Below are 20260 nucleotides of genomic sequence, written 5' to 3'. Positions count from 1 at the left end.
TGTCTAGATCTGTTTGGGGAGCCCTGACAGTGGGACCAGGACTTATCCTGGGTGCATGAAATGGCTTTTTGGGACACATTCTTTAGGTTGGGATAACGTGCTCAGCCTTAACACGGGGGCAGGGGCTTGGTCCTGCCTCAACTTAATATGCTAGACTTTGTTGACTCCCCAAGGGAGGCCTTACCCTCTCTGAGGAGTGGATGGGGGGGAGGTTGGGGAGCTGGGGAGGAGGGAAGGGGAACTGGATTTGGTATGTAAAATGAAAAAAAAAATTTAAAGAAATAAATTTTAAGAAGTTTACTTTTTGTGGCAGTTTGAATTGAATTAGCCCCCATAATTTCATAGGTAGTGGCACTATAAGGAGGTGTGGTCTTTTTGGAGTAGGTGTGGTCTTGTTGGAGGAAGTGTGTCACTCTGGAGGCGAGCTTATATATGCCCAAGATACCACCCAGAGACACACACCACCTCCTGTTGCCTGCAAGATGTAGGACTCTCAGCTACTTCTCCAGCACCATGTCTGCATGCCTGCTGCCATGCCCCCACGGTGATGATAATGGACTAAACTTTAAACTGTAAGCCACCCAAGTAAATGCTTTTCTTTTATGAGAGCTGCCATGGTCATGATGTCTCTTCACAACAATAGAACCACTAAGATCACATCAGCTCAAATAACTAAACTTTAAACATAGTTACACACTAATCACCAGTGAAAAGGAAAAGGATCAAGTCATCATGCAGAAGTGGTGGTAATGTAAACTGGTGTACTCAGAAAAACATGTAGCCATCTTTAAAGATGGAGCAAGCTACACTGTAGAGATAGAAGCAGGGGCTGGAGAGTTTAAGGCCAGCCTGAGCTACACGGGGATATTTATCTCAAAAAAGCCAAAGAGGAGAAAAAGAAAAGGCAAAGGGGACTTATCCTACAACCTAACACTTTCATCTTACTCAAAGAAATGAAAATCTGTCTTCAAACAACATCTTTCTATAAATGTATATAGCAGCTTTTTCATAACTATTAAAACCTGAAAACTACTTAGATGTCCTTCAATGGGTTAAACAACTGATGTGTTCCACAATGAAAATGGACAAACTATAGATATGGACAAAATCATGGACAAACCTTAAGAAAATTACACTGGGTAGGAAAATGCCTGCCACGTGACTCTATTTATGTAATGCTTGTGAAAAGCATACATCACAAATAGAAATTAATTTAATAGGTGCTAGGAGCTAAGGAATAAGTGTGGAGGGACAGAGTACATACTGGGGATCTTTGATCTTTAGTCTAACAGTATGCTTGATTATCCTGTTTGTAACTATGTAAATCTACAAAACAGTACTTGGTACATTCATACAGATAAGCACACAAATAATAAAAATTGATGCAAGTATAATTAGAAAAGTCCTAAGTAAGTTCTGTGGTTACTGTTAGAATTTCAGGGAGGCATAGGAAAAAGGGGAGTAGGTTGGAGAGAAAAGAGCTGAGATGAATCTTTTTTACATATGAGCAGTAAAGTGGGGTCTGAAGGAAGAGGCTTCAGTCTCAACAGATAAATATACTCATTCTTAAAAGTTCCCAGGAGATGGGGAGGTCCTACATCATAAGGCTGCAGGCTTGGTTAGTGTGGGATCTATGCTAAGTGCCTGCAGTCCTTGTCGATGATTCCCAGATGGTGATGATGCTGATGCTGATGCTGATGTGTGTGTGTGTGTGTGTGTGTGTGTGTGTGTGTGTGTGTGCATGTTGTGTGTGTTGTGTGTGTGTGGGGGTATTCAGCTCTTTCTAAGAGCAGTGGGTGACCTGTTGGTAACCCCTAGGAATGTCTGGAGGGAAAGGAAGCTGCAGGGAGGGGGGGGGGGTAACATGGAAGGCCATGGATCTAACAGTTGCATCTATAGCAGTCTCCTGGATTTGATGTGTACTATAGTCATATCAAATACTATTTGATACTCAGGGGGATGGACAGAAGGTATATAGGACTTCTTCATGTATTTCTTTGAAAATTCCCTAAAATTTGTAAGTATGAATTAAAAAAATAAAAATGTATGACAAAAGACTGGCAACAAAGTATGAAGAAGCACAGCAATGACATTAAGTAGGAATTGTAGAATGCCTTAAAGTCAGTGAAGAGTTAATACCTGCCAAAACACCTCAGTTTAATAGAGACAGTTGGATAAATTCATAATCAAATTCAGAATCATCACAAATCATATTACAACAATGGCAGTATGCCAAACTTTCAAATTTCTAGTATGAAGAATAAAAGTCAAAATGCCCAATAATTAATTATAGACACAACATGTGTAGCAATACACATATAAAAAGATGTAAACTAGCAGAGAAAAACAATGACATCATGAGGTTTGCAGGCAAATGGATGGATCTAGAAAAAATCATCCTGAGTGAGGTAACCCAGACTCAGAAGGACAAACATGGCATGTACTCACTCATAGTAGGATACTAGGTGTAAAACAAAGGATGACTAGACTGCTACACAACTCCAGGGAGGCTACCTAGAAAACGGGACACTAGGAAAGACCCAGGGATCACCCAATGACAGAGAAATGGATGAGATCTACATGAACAACCTGGACGTGAGTGGGAGTAATGAAGGGCAAGGTTCGAGGGAAAGAAAGCTTAGGGGAGCAGGAGATCCCAGCTGGATCAAGAACAGAAAGGGAGAACAAGGAATAACAGACCATGATAAATGAAGACCACATGAGAACAGGAAGAAGCAAAGTGCTAGAGAGGTCCCCAGAAATCCACAATGAGACATCCACTGTAGACTATTGGCAATGGTCGAGAGAAAGCCTGATCTGACCTAGTCTGGTGATCAGATGGCCAAACACCCTAATGGTCATGCTGGAACTCTCATCCAATAACTGATGGAAGTGGATGCAGAGAGCCTCAGCCAGGCCCCAGGTGGAGCTCCAGGAGTCCAATTGGCGAGAAAGAGGAGGGACTGTAAGAGCATGAATTGTTGAGACCAAGATTGGAAGAGCACAGGGACAAATAGCCAAATGGAAGCACATGAATTATGAACCAAAGGCTGTGGAGCCCCCAGCTGGAGCAGGCCCTCTGGATAAGTAAGACAATTGAATAGCTTGAACTGTTTGGGAGGCACCCAGGCTCTGGGACCGGGACCTGTCCTTAGTGCATGAACTAGCTGTTTGGAACCTTGGGCTTACACAGGGACACTTTGCTCAGCCTGGAAGGAGGGGACTGGACCTGCCTGTACTGAATCCACCAGGTTTAAATGAATCCCCAGGGGAGTCTTTGCCCTGGAGGAGATGGAAATGGAGGGGAGGGGCTGGGGAGGAAGGTGGGGGTAGGGGCGGGAGGGGAGAGGACAGGGGAACCCATGGCTGATGTGTAAAATTAAAACACAAATATAATAAATTTTTAAAAAAGATGTAAACTACCACATAAAATGGTTTGTATATGGAAAATTCTAGGCTATTTGAATGCAGTCAAAGCTAAGAACTTACCAACTTAAACATATAGCACAATTACAAGATCTTCAAATGTGAGTTGCTCAGTAGAAATGAAGTAATTACAAAGATAAACAAATGAGAGAAGAAACAGCTTAGCACTTCTCCAGGCCACAAAACCACAGAGACAGGAGGCAAAAGAGGAAGACAAGAAGAAAGGCTGCACACACAGCTATTAGAAAACTATGCACACAAAGGCAGTAGTCAGTCCTGAGAGAAACAGTAACCTCCACCTAAGAGAAACAAAACCAGCTAAATGCATTGACTACAAGGCCAATTCTAGATTGTCTGAAGAGACTAATTTTGCTTTAAAAGACACATAAACTAAAGATGAAGGCATGAAAAAAGATATTCCATGCAAATGAGAACCAAAACTGAGCTTGGAGACTTATATCTGATGAATCAGACTTTACATTTTACACATGCTTTATTAAAAGAGTGGGAAAAGTTCATCATGTAACTATATAGGTGTCAATTCATTAAGAGTAGAGAATATAACAATGATAAATTAATGTAACAATGGTAAATATGTATCACTCAATGTTAGAGTATCCAACTACACACAACAATGTTAGATCTAAAGGAAGACACATTTTGGAACACTGCGTGTACTGGTCCATTTCTTTTCCAACTTGATACAGTCTTGGGTCATCTGAGAAGAGGGGACCTCAAATGAGAAAGTGTCCCTTCAGATTGGCCTTTAGGCAAGCCTGTGAGGGTGTTTTCTTGATTGATGACTGATGGAGAAGGGCCCAGTCCACAGTGGGTGGTGCTGTCGCTGGGCAGGGGGTCGTGGAGTGTATAAGAAAGCACACTGAGCAAACCATGGGGAGCAAGCTAAGGAGAGCTAGTGAGTAACATTCTTCCATGGCCTCTGCTCAAGCTTCTCTCTCCAGGTTTCTGTCCTGCGTCCTTGCCCTGACTTTTTTTTTTTTTATGAAGGTTGTAAGCTATAATGTGAAATAAACTCTTTTCCTCTCCAAGTTGATTTTGGTAGAGGTGTTTCACCACAGCAATAGAAACCTAAGGAAGATAATAGGGGACTTCAACATCCTACTATCAGCAATGGAAACAGTATCCACACATAAAATCAACAGAGCAATGACAGACATAAACTGTACTCTAACACTATGTAACAGACATTCATAGCATATCCCACCAAAGAGGCAAAACACATGTTCTTCCCAAGAGTACATGAAATATTCTCCAGAATGGAGCAATGTGGGACCAAAAGGCAGTGAACACATTTCAGGAGATCTAATTCATTTCCAGTCTATCTTCTGACCACAGTGGCATAAAATTTGAGAATTGTAAAGAGAACTTTCAAACGTACAGAAATCAAGCAGTATGTTCCTGAGTGGCCAATAATTTAAAACTCCGAGAGAAGTGAGATAGAAACAAAACACATCAAATCCTGTAGAAGCAACAACAGAACAGTCCTCAGCTGGGCAGGGTGACAGGCAGCTTTTGTCTCAGCACTTGACAGGCTAAGGCAAAGGGATCACAATTTTGAACCCAGCCTGAACCACAGTAGTGAGTGAGACACTCTTTCAAAACAACAGTGAAGAAGTTCTAAGAGGGGAATTTGTGCCAAACACACCTGCATCAAGAAAGGAAGAAAGATGAAGCTGGGCAGGAAGATTGAAAGTCTGGGGGCAGCCTTGACTGCACAGTGAGATCTTGTCTCAGAGAAAAAGGAAGGGAAAGAAGAGGAAGGGGGAGGGAGAGGGAAGAGGAGAGGAGAGGCAGGGAAAAGGAGAAGAGGCAAAAGATCGCAAAGAGCCAAGGATTGAACATCAAGGAAGCAGAATGTTAAGAGAAAAAGTACAAAATGTAAATTTTGTAGAGAAAAGTGAACAATAACACAGTAGCAGTGAGTGACAGATTTAAAAAAAAGTGATCCAGGAAATAAAGAGTTGACATTTTGAAAAGATCAGTTTCACCTTCAGCTAAATGCAGAGCAAAAGACCGGAACAAAATTCATAAATAAACAGTCATTTCAACCAGTGACACAATTTCATTTTTTAATAACGATTTTGCTGTGTAGCACAGGCTGGCCTGAAAATTACATAACACATGCTGGTCTTGAACTTGTACTTTTCCTACCGTAGTCTCCCTGGGGCTATGATTACAAGCCTGCAGTTTGTGAGTCTGTGTACTAACAATGAACAATCCAGAGGTGAAAGGAAGAAACAATTCCCACAGCACTGAAAAGAATCAAACACTTAGGAACAAATTTAAACTAGGAAGCAAATGAAAGACACTGGAAACTATAAAATACCAGTGAAATAAATTAATAAAACACAAAAGAATGGAAAGAGAATCATGCTTACATTGGAAAACTCATTATCTTTAAGATGCCAATAGTGTCTAAAATTACCCAGAGGTCTGGTACACTGTCACAATCCCAAAGATGATTCTGCAAATATAGAAATGTCCATCCCAAAAATACACGAAATCACAAGAGGCCCTAAATAGACAAAATCTTAAGACACAAAAAAATTAGAGTTCTTATGTATTCAGATTCCAAAAATTTACTAAAAGCTGTAGTAATCAGAGTAATGTGATTTTGGCATAAAGATAGCCACACTGTTTGATGGAATAGTATAGAAGAGTCCAGAAATTGCAAAGACATCCAACTAAAATGCCAACAATACTCTGGTAAATAATCAGTCACATGTCTGTGGCAATCACTAGCTACCTAATTGGACACTCAACAGGAAGGATATCATGTCTGCTCCTGAAAACCTAGCTAGGTTCCAGGAGGGCTAGCGAGGTCATGGACCTTGGGAAAGAATCTGCTATTGCCACTTTGCCAGTGCACTCCATCTTATCCTTCTACCCACAGAGAAGTGTAACCACCACTCCTCATCACAACAATCTCTTCACAGCAAACGGAGACCACTGCGTGACTGGACACAATGCGAAGGTCAACAGACTGTGGGGATCCCTATCCCAATAGATACATCTTCATCTCAGAACTCAGTGTTCTCTGTAAAGTCAAATGCAATGAAAAGCCATGTGTAAAGGGGAGACATCCTACACATTAATAATCATTTTCTACCAGTGCACACATATCTAAGCAATTTGACAAAGAGGAAGGACATTTAAATGCTTTTGCAGCACCCATTGGGTTGGGGTATAGACAGACAGTTTTGCCACTTCCTTCTTTTCCCCCTATTTCAGCAAGATCCCTGCAGAACCAGTGCTCTATCCTAGATCCATAGTCCATCTGCTCTAAGGACTTAGCTGCACCTGTCACAAAGGACTTGCCTCTAGCCTCATGCTACTGTGGTCACTGCTTCTGATTCTTGGTAAGTAGGATGCTGAAAAAGACATGGGGGTGGTGCCAGGATATAATTACCTCTGCTTGGGTACCCCGAGACACTCCTCCTGAGCATATGTCTCTTTGCCAGGGTGTGGAGAGCTGGGCTATCAGCTTCTGAGCTAGTACTGGCAAGGATATTGCAAATGGGAACTGAGCAAAGCAGGGTCTTCAGAAAATGGAAAAGATTCGTGTGTGTGTGTGTGTGTGTGTGTGTGTGTGTGTGTGTCTGTCTGTCTGTCTGTCTGTCTGTCTGTCTGTCTGTCCTTACTAAAGGTGGGTGATTTGTCTCTATGATTTCTGTTTGATGTCTAAGAAAACAGTAAATTTACATTCAAACAGCTTCCAAGGCGTTTTCTGTTAGAGTGAATGCCATGCACAGCCTACATTAATTTTATACCACAAGGCCCAGACTCTATTTCAAGAGTCACCACTTTTGACTGAACTCTTACCTCCATAGACTGAGACATTGCATAGACTTCAAGTCTCACTATTCATAGTGGATATTATGGGTTGTGTCTATTAATGAGACTCTCTTACACAGCCCCCCACACAGTAACAGGTCTAGAATGCAGATGGAAGGAGAACTGGTGTCTGTTAACATGAGCAGACCTTGTGTTTCTTTGTGGCCTCCCTGGCATCTAGGATGTCCCTGTGTAGGTGATTTCTCTTAAGCAAAATAACCTGGACAGCTTAAATGTTGAGCCTCCAAATTGGCTATCCAATACCAAATGGTCAGCCTTGAAACCATATACATACATGTAACAGTATATGGACTGAGCAAGTGGTCTTATATGTAGATGTACACACACACACACACACACACACACACATACACACACACACATACACACACATATACACACATACACACACATACACATACACACACACATACACACACACACACACACACATACACACACACACATACACACACATATACACACATACACACACATACACATACACACACACATACACACACACACACACACACACACACACACACCAATTAGAAGTCATAAATTTGAAAAAGAGCAAGGAACACCTAGAGCAGTTGGAAGAAGGAAAGGGAGAAAAAGGATGTAATTATATTTTAATTTCAAAAAATAAAAATATGTAAATAAAAAAGGTGGAAGAAGAGCTAAGAAATGAAGCTCTTGAGAATCTGCAGGCAAATGGACAGAACTAGAAAATATCATCCTGAGTGAGGTAACCCACATGGTATGTACTCACTCATAAGTGGATACTAGAAGGAAAGCAAAGAATAACCAGACAACAACCCACAGATCCAGAGAAGCTAGCTAACAAGGAAGACCCAAAGAGGGATGCATGGATCGCCCTGGGAAGGGGCAATAGATGAGCTCTCCATGAGTGAACTGGGGGTGAGGGGTGGGCAATGGAGGGTAGGGGACAGGGGATGAGAACATAAGGGAATGGGATGGTCGAGCTGGAACAGGGATGGAATGGAAGAGCAATGAAAGAGATGCCATGATAGAGGGAGACGTCATGGGGACAGAGACAAACCTGGTGCTAGGGAAGTTGCCGGGAATCCCTAAGGATGACCCCAGCTTGAACTACTAGAAAGAGAGGAGAGGGTGCCTGAACTGAACTAGCTTACCCCAGTGAACAGACCAGTGCATATCCTAACTGTCATCATAGAGCTTTTCTCCAGTGACTGATGGAGGCAGATGCAGAGATCCACAGCCAAACACCAGGCAGAGCTCCAGGAGTCCAGTCAGAGAGAAAGAGGATTCTATGAGCAAGTGCTTCAGGATCATGATGGGGAAACCTGCAGAGACAAACAAACCAAACTAGTGGGAACTCATGAAAGTTGGATCAATGGCTGTGGAGCCTGCATGGGACTGGACTAGACCCTCTACATAGCAAGGCAGTTATGTAGCTTGATTTACATGGGCCCCCCACCCCAGGCGGTAGAATCAGATTCCATCCCTTGTGCATGAGAGGGTTTTGAGGAGCCAACTACCTATGATGGGACACCTCCTGCAGCCTTGAGGCAGAGGGGAGGGCTTGGACTCGCCTCTACTGTATGCCTCTCCCCATGGGTGTCCTTGCCTTCTTGTGGGTGGGAATCAGGGGTGGGCTGGGGAAGGAGGCTGGGGGGGGGGAGGAGGGAAGAGGAGGATCTTTGATTAGTGTGGAAGATGATTTAAAAAAATTTTTCTTAACTAAAAAAGAAAAGAAAAGAAAAGTTTCCTGCAAAACCCAAACGTCTGGGAATGGCCAAGGACTGCTTGTAACATGCAAAGAATGATAGAAATGAATTTGGGGCTCCATAGGAGTGTCATTTGTGAGTAGGAGGAGGGATGAAAGAAAGATGGAGAGAAAAGACAGAGGGACTGAAGGAAGGAAGGTGAAAGTAGGAGGAAGAAACAGGAAGAAGGGAGAGGAAGTGCTTGGGAACCCTGGGAGGGCTACAGCCTTCTACAAAGTGTGAAGACCTCGGGCCTGTGTAATCGCTCTGCTCTCTTCCCTCGCAGCTCCTGTGGGAGTCCAGTCCGGTAAGCAGCTCTCTCTTCATCCTCCAGCTCTCTGGCACCTCACTCTCTTGGGCATGGGAGGTCCTGCCTGGTGAAGCCTCTTAGCAGAAGGTTGCAGGGGTCTGAGGCAGGGCTGGGGCGAAGAGAGGAAGGATCCAGTACCTCCCACTCCTCCCCCTTGATCAGCTGGGGCGGGGTGCACCAGGCCACACCACCTCTGGTTGCCAGCTGGTGCTGGATGGGAAGAAGACAGCATCCTGGCCCTCTCAAGACCATGAATTAGTTCCCATTTGCTGCTGAACCCTCGGACAGGAAGGGTGTAACTGTGGAGAAATAGCTCTCTGTGTAGTCATGGGGGGAATGTTCTCATCCTCACCAGAAGGAGTGACCGAAAGTATATTCATAGCAGAGAGGAGCAAGAGGCCGAGGAGGTGCTCTGCAGAAGGCATGAACACCCTGAGGTCTCTACTGGGATGGAAACAATCCAATGACTAACGGGCTTTTCCTTTTTTATTGGAATTTTAATATAATGAAATTAAGAAAACATTTAGTTTCACAGTAGCCTGGGAAATTAGGCTTTCTTCTTTGGCTAAGGCTTTGAGAAGACATTCTTTCTACAATGTGCTGAGGAGATAATGCTTGTGTACCTACGTTTGTAATTGTGAATAAGAAAGTTTTTCAATTACTTAATGGAGGGGCTCTAGTGTAACCTCATGGGATCCAGTGAACTCTCAGAATTAAGATAAATGTAGTTTATGCATAATTGTAGTTAATTCGAGGGAATACAGCTCTAAGGAAAAACTCAGAAATCAAGACCACTCACCTAAGTGTCTTGCGGTGAAATGCTTATTCCAGTCTCAGGGAAAATTGTTACAATCTTTCTCTGCCTCTTATCACTTGGTCTCATAAATCTTATTTCTCAAACACTTCTTTAATCAAACTGATTTTATTTCTACAATATTCACAGGAAAATATTGTCCAGCCTCACCATGTAGGAAAAAGATTATTGGCCTGAAACACTTTTATGTTTATCAACCTCTGTTTCTGTTATCTTTCAAAGTGGGTAAAAGCTACCCAAAAGTTATCTTGAGTTTCTTTGGTCATTTGGCACTATTGGAACCTTCTGGATGAACATTTACAATATGTTATTCAAACATAGAGATGTGCACAAGGGAAAATGCATCCATAAATAGAACATTTTGAAGGATGAGGAGGTGAACTGAGGGTTTAGTACAGTGCTAGAGTGCTGGCCTGGGTAGACTGTGCAAACCCTGAGTTTGATCCCCAGAATCTCTCGGAAAAGAGAAGGGTGGGGAGGAAGGAAGGAAGAAGGGAAGGAAAGGAATGAGGGAGGAATGAGGGAGGAAGGGAAGAAAGAAGAGAAGAGAGGGATCAAGGAAGAATTACTATTAAAGATTATCATCTTTGCCGGGCGGTGGTGGCGCACGCCTGTAATCCCAGCACTTGGGAGGCAGAGGCAGGTGGATCTCTGTGAGTTCAAAGCCAGCCTGGTCTACAGAGCAAGTTCCAAGACAGCCTCCAAAGCTACAGAGAAACCCTGTCTCGAAAAACCAAACAAAAAAATTATCTTTATGATATATGCTTTAGGAATATATGCTGTAGTGTGACATATGCTTGAGGAAGTTCTCAGTGTTTTTCATCTTCATCCTTATAGGTCTCTCTCTAGGGTCTATGAACCCAGCTCTTTCTCCTTAGACAGTCCCGGGAGTCAGGAGAACCAGCTGGGCAGGTGTCTAAAGGTCACTTCTGTGCTTATTTCCCCCAGAACTCTTCCCTCACACTGGACAGTGTCCTGTGATGAAGGTCAATGTTCAGGGACCATTCTTTTGGGTTTGCTCCTCCCGCTGTGAGCAGATCCCAAACCACCAAGCTATCCATCAATCCCCGATGATCACTGTCCTATGGGGGAAGCGATGGCTCCACTTCTTCTTTATGGGAGTCCTACAGGGCCAAGCATGGCCATGATTTGCAGACGCCTCTGAAAGAGTTTCTAGGAGACGCCAGAGACTTGGAGACGTAGATTCTGGAGCTTGAGTCTCAGTGGCTCCGCTGGTCCTGTCTCGGGAGAATGACATGGAAGGGAAGGACTTTGAGTTGACCACTCTACTAAACAAGGTTTCTAAATATGAGACAGCAAAGGGTTAATCATGGCTGCCATGGGCACCTGAGGCCATGGCAATAGGTGTGAGGACACACAGTTGGAGTTTCTAGTGGAGGGAAAATTGGTGCTGCGGCTTGAACCAGGGTCTTGTACATGCTAGGCAAGGGCCCCATCACTAAGCTATCTGTACCCAGTCATATTTGCTGTTTATTGTGAGTTAGAGTCTTACTGTCACCCAAGCTCACACTAAAATTAATCTGTAGTTTTGAATCTGTGTCCTACCTGCCTCCACTCCATGAATAGCATTCATTCCAGACCTGTGCTATCTCACTTAGCTAATGGACTCATTTTAAAATCATATTTATTCCAGCTGTTGGGAGCTGGGGAAAAACAGCATAAAAATCTATCAACATACACCCAAAAGACATGCTGGGGGGAAAATGTCACTCAGTGAAGCAGAGCTCACTCTGCTGAGCCAGAAAGTGAGCATGGCCAGCAGGTCCCCAGGCACTGTGGGTCCTCAGCTTCTAGACACATGTAGAGCCTCTCTCTTCCCAGGAGCATCTAGGCAGGGTCAGTGCTGTTCCTCTCTGCCTCTTTGCTTCCTTCGCAGACTGGCTGAGCATCAGCATGCCACACCGTGCTTATGAAGGAGACCGGGTAGATATAAGCTGCACAGGAGAAAAGAATCATGACATAAAGAGACTAAAGTACTTCAAGGATGGATCTCATATAGCTACTTACAGCAGTGCTTCGAGCTACACCATTTCGAATGCAAGATTCAGTGACAGTGGCTCCTATTTCTGCAAGGCAGATAGGAAATTTTTCCTATTTATAGACACGACGGAAGAAACAAGATCTATGTGGCTTAATGTCCAGGGTAAGGGATCATTCCTCAAGTGGATGTGTCTAGGGAGGAGAGTGTCTGTGTAGGAGAGCAGGGTTCTGGCCATATGACACTAACCAGGAATGGATAAATGGTGGTGGGCTGTCTGGCCTGGGGTGTGAATATGTGTGTCTTGCTCATTAGGCTTTTCTGGTGGACTGTGCAGTCGCTACTAATAAATGGTCTCTTTGGATTCACTCTTCCCCTCCAGAGCTGTTTCCTGCACCTGGGCTGACAGCAAGCTCCCTGCAGCCCATAGAGGGGAGTTCAGTGACCTTGTCCTGCAACACCTGGCTCCCTTCAGACAGGGCAACGACCCCGTTACGCTATTCTTTCTTCAAAGATGGACGCACTTTGCGGTCAGAATGGAGCTCACCAAAGTTTACGATCTCAGCAATATGGAAAGAAGACTCAGGAAATTATTGGTGTGAGGCAATGACATCATCTCACAGTGTTGTGAAGCGGAGTCACCGGTCCTATATAGATGTGGAGAGTGAGCATCAATGGGTTGGGCCTATGGGGCTAAGTCAGGCAGGGAGAGCAGGGGCACCAGCCAGATTGCAGCCTCCTTCTTATCACTGAGGGTAGAAGCTAGGATGGCTCACTGAGGCACTTGAACAATAATTTCCAAAGAGTTTGCCCTCCCTTTGGAAAAGCAACAATGGTAACTTTATTCAGTAAACTAAGAGGTCAATGAAGTACAGCCTCTGTCTGTAAGGAGAGACTCCCAGTAAGGTCATGGTCAATGAAGGCACAAAAAATATTTGAAATGACAGGACCAGCCTATCCCTTATAAACAGAATTACTAAATTACAGATCTGAACTAAATCTGTTATGTTGTGGAATATTATTTTAAGGTGTGTTACATTGGTTGATACTGTGTAACATTTGTTGAATGATGCAAAGATGTGTTGTATTCTTTTATGTTGCATTTGTGTAACTCTGTGAAGCTGTGTTACTGTGCCTGTCTAAACACACCTGATGGGCTAATAGAAAGCTGAACAGCCAACAGTAAGGCAGGACAAAGGATAGGTGGCACTGGGTGGGGGAAGAAGATGAATAGGAGGAGAAATCTGGGACGAGAGGGATCTAAGAGCAAGAGAGCAAGAAGAGGAAGAGGCAAGGGTCCAGCCACCCAGCCACAGAGCCTTGCAGCCACCCAGCCAGCCACGAAGTAAAAGTAAAAGTAAGATATACAGAAGTAAGTAAAGGAAAAAGCCCAGAGGTAAAAGGTAGATGGGTTAATTTAGTTAAGGAAAGCTGGCTAGAAATAAGCCAAGCCAAGGCCTGGCATTTATAAGCAATAAGAAGCCTCTGTGTGTTTATGCTGGGGAGCTAGGTGGCAGGACCCCCAAAGAACAAAAAGACCAAAGAGTAAAGAGAAAAAAACAACCAACTACACTGTTGGGATGTTCTAGACTCTCTCTCTGACTTTCACAAATAGCTGCAGAAGGCCGTAAGATTCACCACATGCATTCACATTTTGTTCAACTCACAGTGGCCTGGGAAATAGTTTTATGAGTAGTACCTGTAAAGTTGGTACTGTGACCCTCCCAAAGAAACCCAAAGCAAAGAGCTGTTCAGAAGATTGTATAATGAAACCCAGTGCACAGACCTGGGATTTAAATTTGAAATACTCTGTAGCACTTCCTATCCAGCCAGAGACTGGCAGCATCACTAGTTAACAGTGCCGAACAGTTATAGTGTGGGTGAGACTGCTTTATGTATTCATCTCAGCTAATCTCATGAGAACTCTGTGAGGTTACTATGATTATCCAAATGCTATTAAAAAAAATTGGAGGTTAGAAATATAGACTTAATCAGATTCTGTAGCTATTAAATGGCAGAACATTATTGTTACTCGGGTCAGAAAAATTCCTTGTTTATGAGATTCTAGTCTCTTTCTCCTATTGCCTCAGGTTCACAAAGAAGTCAAGAAAGGCAGAACACTGTGAGATGTGGTCACCAGAGTGGGCAGGGAAAAGGCAGGAAGTTCAGGATAGGATTGTTATTGAGCATCAGATTGCAGAGTGGTCCTGTGCAATGCCCCTCAGTATGCGCCATTCCCAGACAAGCAGGGTGGACTCTCAATTCCATATATCCACCTGCCATAATTCCCAGCAGGTGATACTGGACACATTTCCCATCCTGAATTTTCCCCAACCAGTCTTTAACAATTGTCTTCTGTTCACAGGGATCCCTGTGTCTCAAGTCTCCATGGAGATCCAGTCTCCAAATGGCTGGGGAGTTGAAGGGCAGAAGCTGGTCCTTGTCTGTTCTGTGGCTAAAGGCACAGGGCTCATCACGTACTCCTGGCACAGAGAGGATACAAAGGAAAGTGTGGGGAGGGACAGCCAGCATTCCCAGAGAGCAGAGCTGGAGATCTCTCCTGTCAGGGAAAGCCACGCTGGGGGGTACTACTGCACTGCTCACAACAGCTATGGCCTGGTCCAGAGCGCAGTAGTGAACATCACAGTGAAAGGTAAGCAGTATTAACTCCCAGCTGGGGATGCTGGAAGACGGGACAATGTACACAAGGCAGGAAGAGGCTGGGAAGGGGTCTGTACACAGCAGGCTTTTTGTTTTGATGCATTTTCAAGTGTCAACAGTGGCAGAGGAGCTGAAAGGGGGCACAGAGATGGAACTGGAGGCAGATTGTGGGGTGAAATCAGAGGCGTGCGCTCCTGAATTCTTCATCAATGCTGAGCAGCTCTGCTGGACCCCTCCCTGGAGGGTTAGATCAAGCAGTGAGAGGTGGGGAAAGGGCACAGGGGCTGGAGTGGAAGAACCTGAGTGACAGTGAGGTAGGCTGTCAGTCATCCTGCTCCCCCTGACGCTCTACTGTGTCCTGTCAGTTCCGGTGTTGGACCCTGTCCTCTCCATCAGTGTTCCTGGGGTGCTGCCCTTCATTGGGGATGTGGTGGAGCTCCAGTGTGAAGACAAGAGAGCATCTCCTCCCCTTCTGTACTGGTTTTATCATGAAAATATCACTCTGGGCAACACCTCGGCACCTTCTGGAGGAAAAGCAGCCTTTAAGCTCACGCTGACTGCAGGGCATTCTGGGAACTACTCCTGTGAGGCTGACAATGGCTGGGGGATGAAGCGCAGTGAGGTGCTACCACTCCACGTCACAGGTAGGACAATGTCATGTCTCATTCTAGAATGCAACTTGCATTATGACAAGCCATGGCTTTCTTCCTTTCCATTGTACTCTCCCACCCTTCAGAGCATGGGGGCTCCACTGGGGACCTTGTTACCCACAGCCTTGCTTTCCAGTCTTGACAACAGCATCTCTGTTCACTGCTTGTCCTTGCTGTCTGCTCTTCACTGAATCACATGTGTGTAAAATCGGGGGGGGGGGGGCAATGTAGGGGGGGGGCTAGGGGAGGCATGGAGAGAGAAGGCAGAAGTGCACAAGAAAAAGGGGGTGATCTTGCATCCTCGAGCTCAGTGGGGCTCACTCAGAGTGACTACAAGCTCCTGATAGCCCTTGTAGTTAAGAACAAAAATAAAAAACCCACAAACAAAACAGATTCCTGGATTAAATTTTTTACTCAGTATCATTTGATTTCCATAGCAACATAATAATTCCATGAACAAAGAAATATAATTTAAATTGAGCAGCTTGTCAAGGTTACTTAATAGGAGTGCCATGAGCAGGTACAAGGATGAAACTGAAGCCAGAGTGGAGAAGATTTGTAAGACTTTGCCTTTGTGTGAATAGGTCTGGTGGTTATGTCATCTTATTTCTTCTTCTTCTTTAATCCATTTTTAGAGACAATTTTACTCGTGAGTTTCCTAATATGGAACACTACTGAGTTTCCCTTATATGCCCTGCTTAGCTATCATAGGCACTAGCTTTATTGACTTGCTAATATTTTATTTCAAATGTTTGCATCTGTTTATTGAGTGCGAGATACCCAACTCAGGACTTCAGGCACGCTAAGCATATGCTTTGCCCCCTTCCCCTTGCATCCTATTAATACATGAGGTTTTTGTTTTTCTTTGCTAGGGATATGTAGGCTTCATAAAAATGATTTCAGGGAGGTTCAAAAAACTGTGTTCAGGAATTTATAACAACTTTTAAATTATCTACTACTTTGCAACTAGCTAAAGATTCTGAGCCCAGTAGACTGTTACCTCTACTGTCAAATCTTTTTTTGTTAATTAGCCTTTTCAAGTTTTTTATTATTATAAAACACTGTTTTATTACAGGGCTATTATTATAGGGCTGGGGTGACTGAGAGGGTGAGATCCCTTACTGAACATGTAAGAGGACCTGTGTTTGGGTCCTCAGTGCTTCCCTGGGCATGGCTGTTTCAGGGAACGGAAACAGAGCAAACATAAGGGTTTGCCAACTACCAGACTGGCTGAAAAATGCTGAGGTGGGGGTCCTGTGGAGGACTCTGTTTCCAGAGAAGAAAGCAGGGAGCTTTAGGGGAAGCAATGAGGCGTCCTCCTCTGGCTTCCTCATGCACACCTACACTATGCACACATATGCTACACTCAGCTCCTCACACAACAGTGTATGTGCTTTGCCCCCCAAAGATGAGCAAAGTAGGAAAGTCTAGATTTTCAAATTTATTATAGACTCTTGAGCACCATATCTGGTGTTTAGTTTCTAGTGTGTGACTCTGTTCTCTCCTCATTTTTAATGTGCCTCAATGGACCCCTTCTCTCACCAGATTTTGTTTTGTTTTGTTTTTGTTTTTTTGTTTTTCGAGACAGGGTTTCTCTGTGTAGCTTTGCGCCTTTCCTGGAACTCACTTGGTAGCCCAGGCTGGCCTCGAACTCACAGAGATCCGCCTGCCTCTGCCTCCCGAGTGCTGGGATTAAAGGCGTGCACCACCACCGCCTGGCCCCTCTCACCAGATTTAACAGAGGTCTTTCCATTATATTGTTCTTCTTTAAAAATTCAGGTTTGCTTTTAAATTTTTACTTTTCAAGTCAATATCATTTTATTGTTCCAAAGTATTTTTCTAATTCATTTACTTCTTTTTCAGCTTTTTGCTTTTTAACAAGTGTATTTAAAACCATGTTTTCCTCCAAATACCACTTTTATCTCATTTTAAATTTTTTGATGTATGATGTCTTAATTTGCTTATTGTCTACAATATGTGTAATATAGACTCAATTATTTTATAAAAAAATTATAATTTCTTATAAATAAATATTATATCAATCCTTTATTATTAATTTCTTAGATATTCATTTGTTCTTGTATTTGGCATTTATTAAAATCCTATGTTCTTATATTTAGCTTTTACTAAAATGTGGCCTGTAAAATTTTTACCTCAGAGAAATCACTGCAATTTGGTTAATGGTCTTACATACTATCAGTTCATGCATATTTTCTCTGTGAAACAAAAAATTAATATCATTTTTGTTTGATTTGGGAGTATATGAACTCTAGGGTTTTTTTTCTTTAATTAAAGCTATTTTCTTCGTTTAGTCTTATATTTCAATCTGTATAGTCTCATATGCACAGCCAACGGTCTCCTTTTTATATAGTCAAGGATCCCAGCCTGGGGAATACCAGAACCTACAGTGGACAAGTCCTCCTAGCTCAATTAACCTAATCAATAGTGTCCCACAGGCACGGCCACCAGCCAACCTAATCTAGATAGTTCCTGATAGGGGGTTCCTGAAGACTTTTCTCTTAAGTGATTCCAGATACTATCAATCAACAATTGACATGAACTGTAACCGTACCCCTGTCCCACTCCCCCACTGCTGTAGAGACTTGTGTACATGGGAGCTGCCTTGGGGTATGTATGGTTTTTAATGTACTTTCACCCATTCTGCTTACAGAGCCTCCACCTAAAGTGCGTCTGGTGAATGGTCCCCACCACTGTGAAGGACGTGTAGAGGTGGAACAGGAAGGTCGCTGGGGCACTGTATGCGATGACGGCTGGGACATGAAGGATGTGGCAGTGGTGTGCCGAGAGCTGGGCTGTGGAGCAGCCAAGCACACACCTATAGCCATGTTGTATCCACCAGTAGTTGATGAAGCTCTGCCTGTGCTCATTCAGGTGGCCCTGTGCAATGGGACAGAGAAGAGCCTGGCTGAATGTGAGCAGGTCGAGACCTTTGATTGTGGACATGATGAAGATGCTGGGGCTGTGTGTGAAGGTGGGTGATGATGGAGCTGACATGGGGCTGAGCCCTCCTTAGGCTGCCCTCCTTTGCTTTTCTTCCTGCACTGGTTCTATAGTAGAATGACTAAGGGCAACACAGTCAGGTCACATGAAGTTGGCCCTGAGCTATAAAACAGACTGTGCTGTGCTAGTGTTATCTGTCCTTATTGGCTATCTTAAAAGACAAAACATTATTATTTTCATGGTTTCAGTTGGAGTATAATATGAAGCATCATATTATTGTGAAATCTTTTTAACTCCTCTGAGCTCTTTTCTGAGCAGATCTATCCATCAGAAAGAAGCTCTGCATTCTAATGATGGAGGACTGGCTGATGGGTCATTTGCAAAGACACTGGTGGCCCAGAAAGTCAGGTCCAGGAATCAGGCCATACCAGGCAAAGATTCCAGAGGGTTAGAGCAAGGTGAAATCTGAGGATTGCTGCAAATTTCTACATCTCCATAGAGCCTGTGACTAGAGAGGTAGCCAGGAATAACGTTCTCCCCAGCCTCAGCCCACTGAGTGCTGGAGTGGCCTTTTGTGAAAAGAGAATTCCTTAGAACTACTGGGCCATGTCCATTGCAAGGCACTTGTAAAGGTGGTAGTTTGTTCAAGGTAATGCACTCAGAACTAGGCTCTCTAGAGCCCATGGGATCTGGAGTCTACTGTATAGAGCCTTTGAGGCCTTCCTGCCCCAAGTACCAGCCCCAGAAGTAACAGACTTCTCCGTGGCTCATTATCTCTGTCAGAAAATTATGGTGTCTAGTCCAAGGTTTTCAATGAGTCGACATAAAATCAGGATTTCAAACACATTTCTGAGGCTCTTTGGTGAAAGTCCATGTGTAGGAAGAATTCCCAGGAGCTGATTGGGATGTTTGGGTCAGGAGGTGGGATGGCTTCTGTGGTTCAGGCTGGTGTCCAGTCTCATTCTGCATCACACATATCCTTAGCAAATCTGGTGAATGTATCTGCACAGTCTTTGCCATGCCACTGCATCCTGACCTCTCACTCCCTCCTCACAGCAGTCTTGCCTAACACTTCCTGAAGATCAAATGACCAGACACCATCAGACCTCCTATTTTCTGCTTTTGAGCCTCACCAACCTAATAGTCCATAGTTTTCACTGGACTTCAAGACGTCATCTGTGATTCATCCTTCAACAGGATGCAAAACAATTCTGCTCTGAGCTTAAATTCTAACAGCAGTAAAGAAGGCCCACGTCCTCTAGTCCCTGGAAGCCAAGCTTGGAATAGCTGTTCATTTTCCAGTTCCTTCTTGCTATCTCCTAGGAGGGATGAGGAGGTGGGCAACAAGTGAGAATCATGTGTGCCTGGGCCTTCCATCCCCTAGAATGTGGTCAAATAAAGCACATACAAAAAAGAAACTGTGAGTGCTTTATTTCATTTCTTCATTTTGGAAGATAGTAGCTTTTAAAAAGAATCTTTATAAACCACTTGCTTAAGTTATAAGTGTAATCAAAAATTTTTTTAAGTGATGTATAGAAAATAAAATAAAAATTAGACAAAAGTCACATTGCCAGAAGTAACTGATACTTACCAAAAGGGATTATGAATAACATGTACAGACGGGTGAATTAATAGTTAAATTGGTTGTTCTATAAATTGTACATTATTTTAGTGTTTAATTAAGTTCAGCAACTTCATTTAAATGATTTCTGTGGTGAAATATACATGAACACAACTCACATCTATATGTGTACAAGTCTTCTTGAAGTTATTGTTAGCATTTTCACATTGGTGTTTTCTTATTCTAAAATTGTCTTCCCTTTGTTGTTT

The 20260-nt window shown here is 43.5% G+C and overlaps 2 protein-coding genes across 4 annotated transcripts in view; one reads left to right on the top strand and one right to left on the bottom strand.

The window, feature by feature from the left end:
* Positions 1 to 8496, bottom strand: part of Cd5l (CD5 molecule like) — a 112267-nt gene extending 103771 nt beyond the window's left edge. The window contains exon 1 of the mRNA XM_036190390.1: positions 8442 to 8496. The gene's annotated coding sequence lies outside the window, so the exon portion shown is untranslated. The remainder of the gene's footprint in view (positions 1 to 8441) is intronic.
* Positions 6675 to 19848, top strand: LOC118585628 (Fc receptor-like protein 2). 3 transcript variants are annotated; one of them, XM_036190387.1, is made up of 8 exons: positions 6675 to 6806; positions 9322 to 9342; positions 12057 to 12323; positions 12541 to 12822; positions 14524 to 14811; positions 15185 to 15463; positions 18141 to 18461; positions 19490 to 19848. In XM_036190387.1, the coding sequence occupies exons 1-8, from the start codon at positions 6776 to 6778 to the stop codon at positions 19507 to 19509; spliced, it is 1509 nt and encodes a 502-aa protein (XP_036046280.1). In that variant the 5' UTR covers positions 6675 to 6775; the 3' UTR covers positions 19510 to 19848. The 3 variants fall into 3 exon arrangements, with proteins under 3 accessions (XP_036046280.1, XP_036046279.1, XP_036046281.1); XM_036190386.1 differs by having other exon boundaries at positions 19487 to 19848; XM_036190388.1 differs by lacking the exon at positions 9322 to 9342 and having other exon boundaries at positions 19487 to 19848.
* The last annotated feature ends 412 nt before the right edge of the window (positions 19849 to 20260 follow it).

Source organism: Onychomys torridus, chromosome 6 (genome assembly GCF_903995425.1).
Source record: "Onychomys torridus chromosome 6, mOncTor1.1, whole genome shotgun sequence".
Classification (NCBI taxonomy): Eukaryota; Metazoa; Chordata; class Mammalia; order Rodentia; family Cricetidae; genus Onychomys; species Onychomys torridus.
The sequence above is the reverse complement of the archived record's forward strand: the minus strand, read 5'-3'. Positions and strand labels throughout refer to the sequence as shown.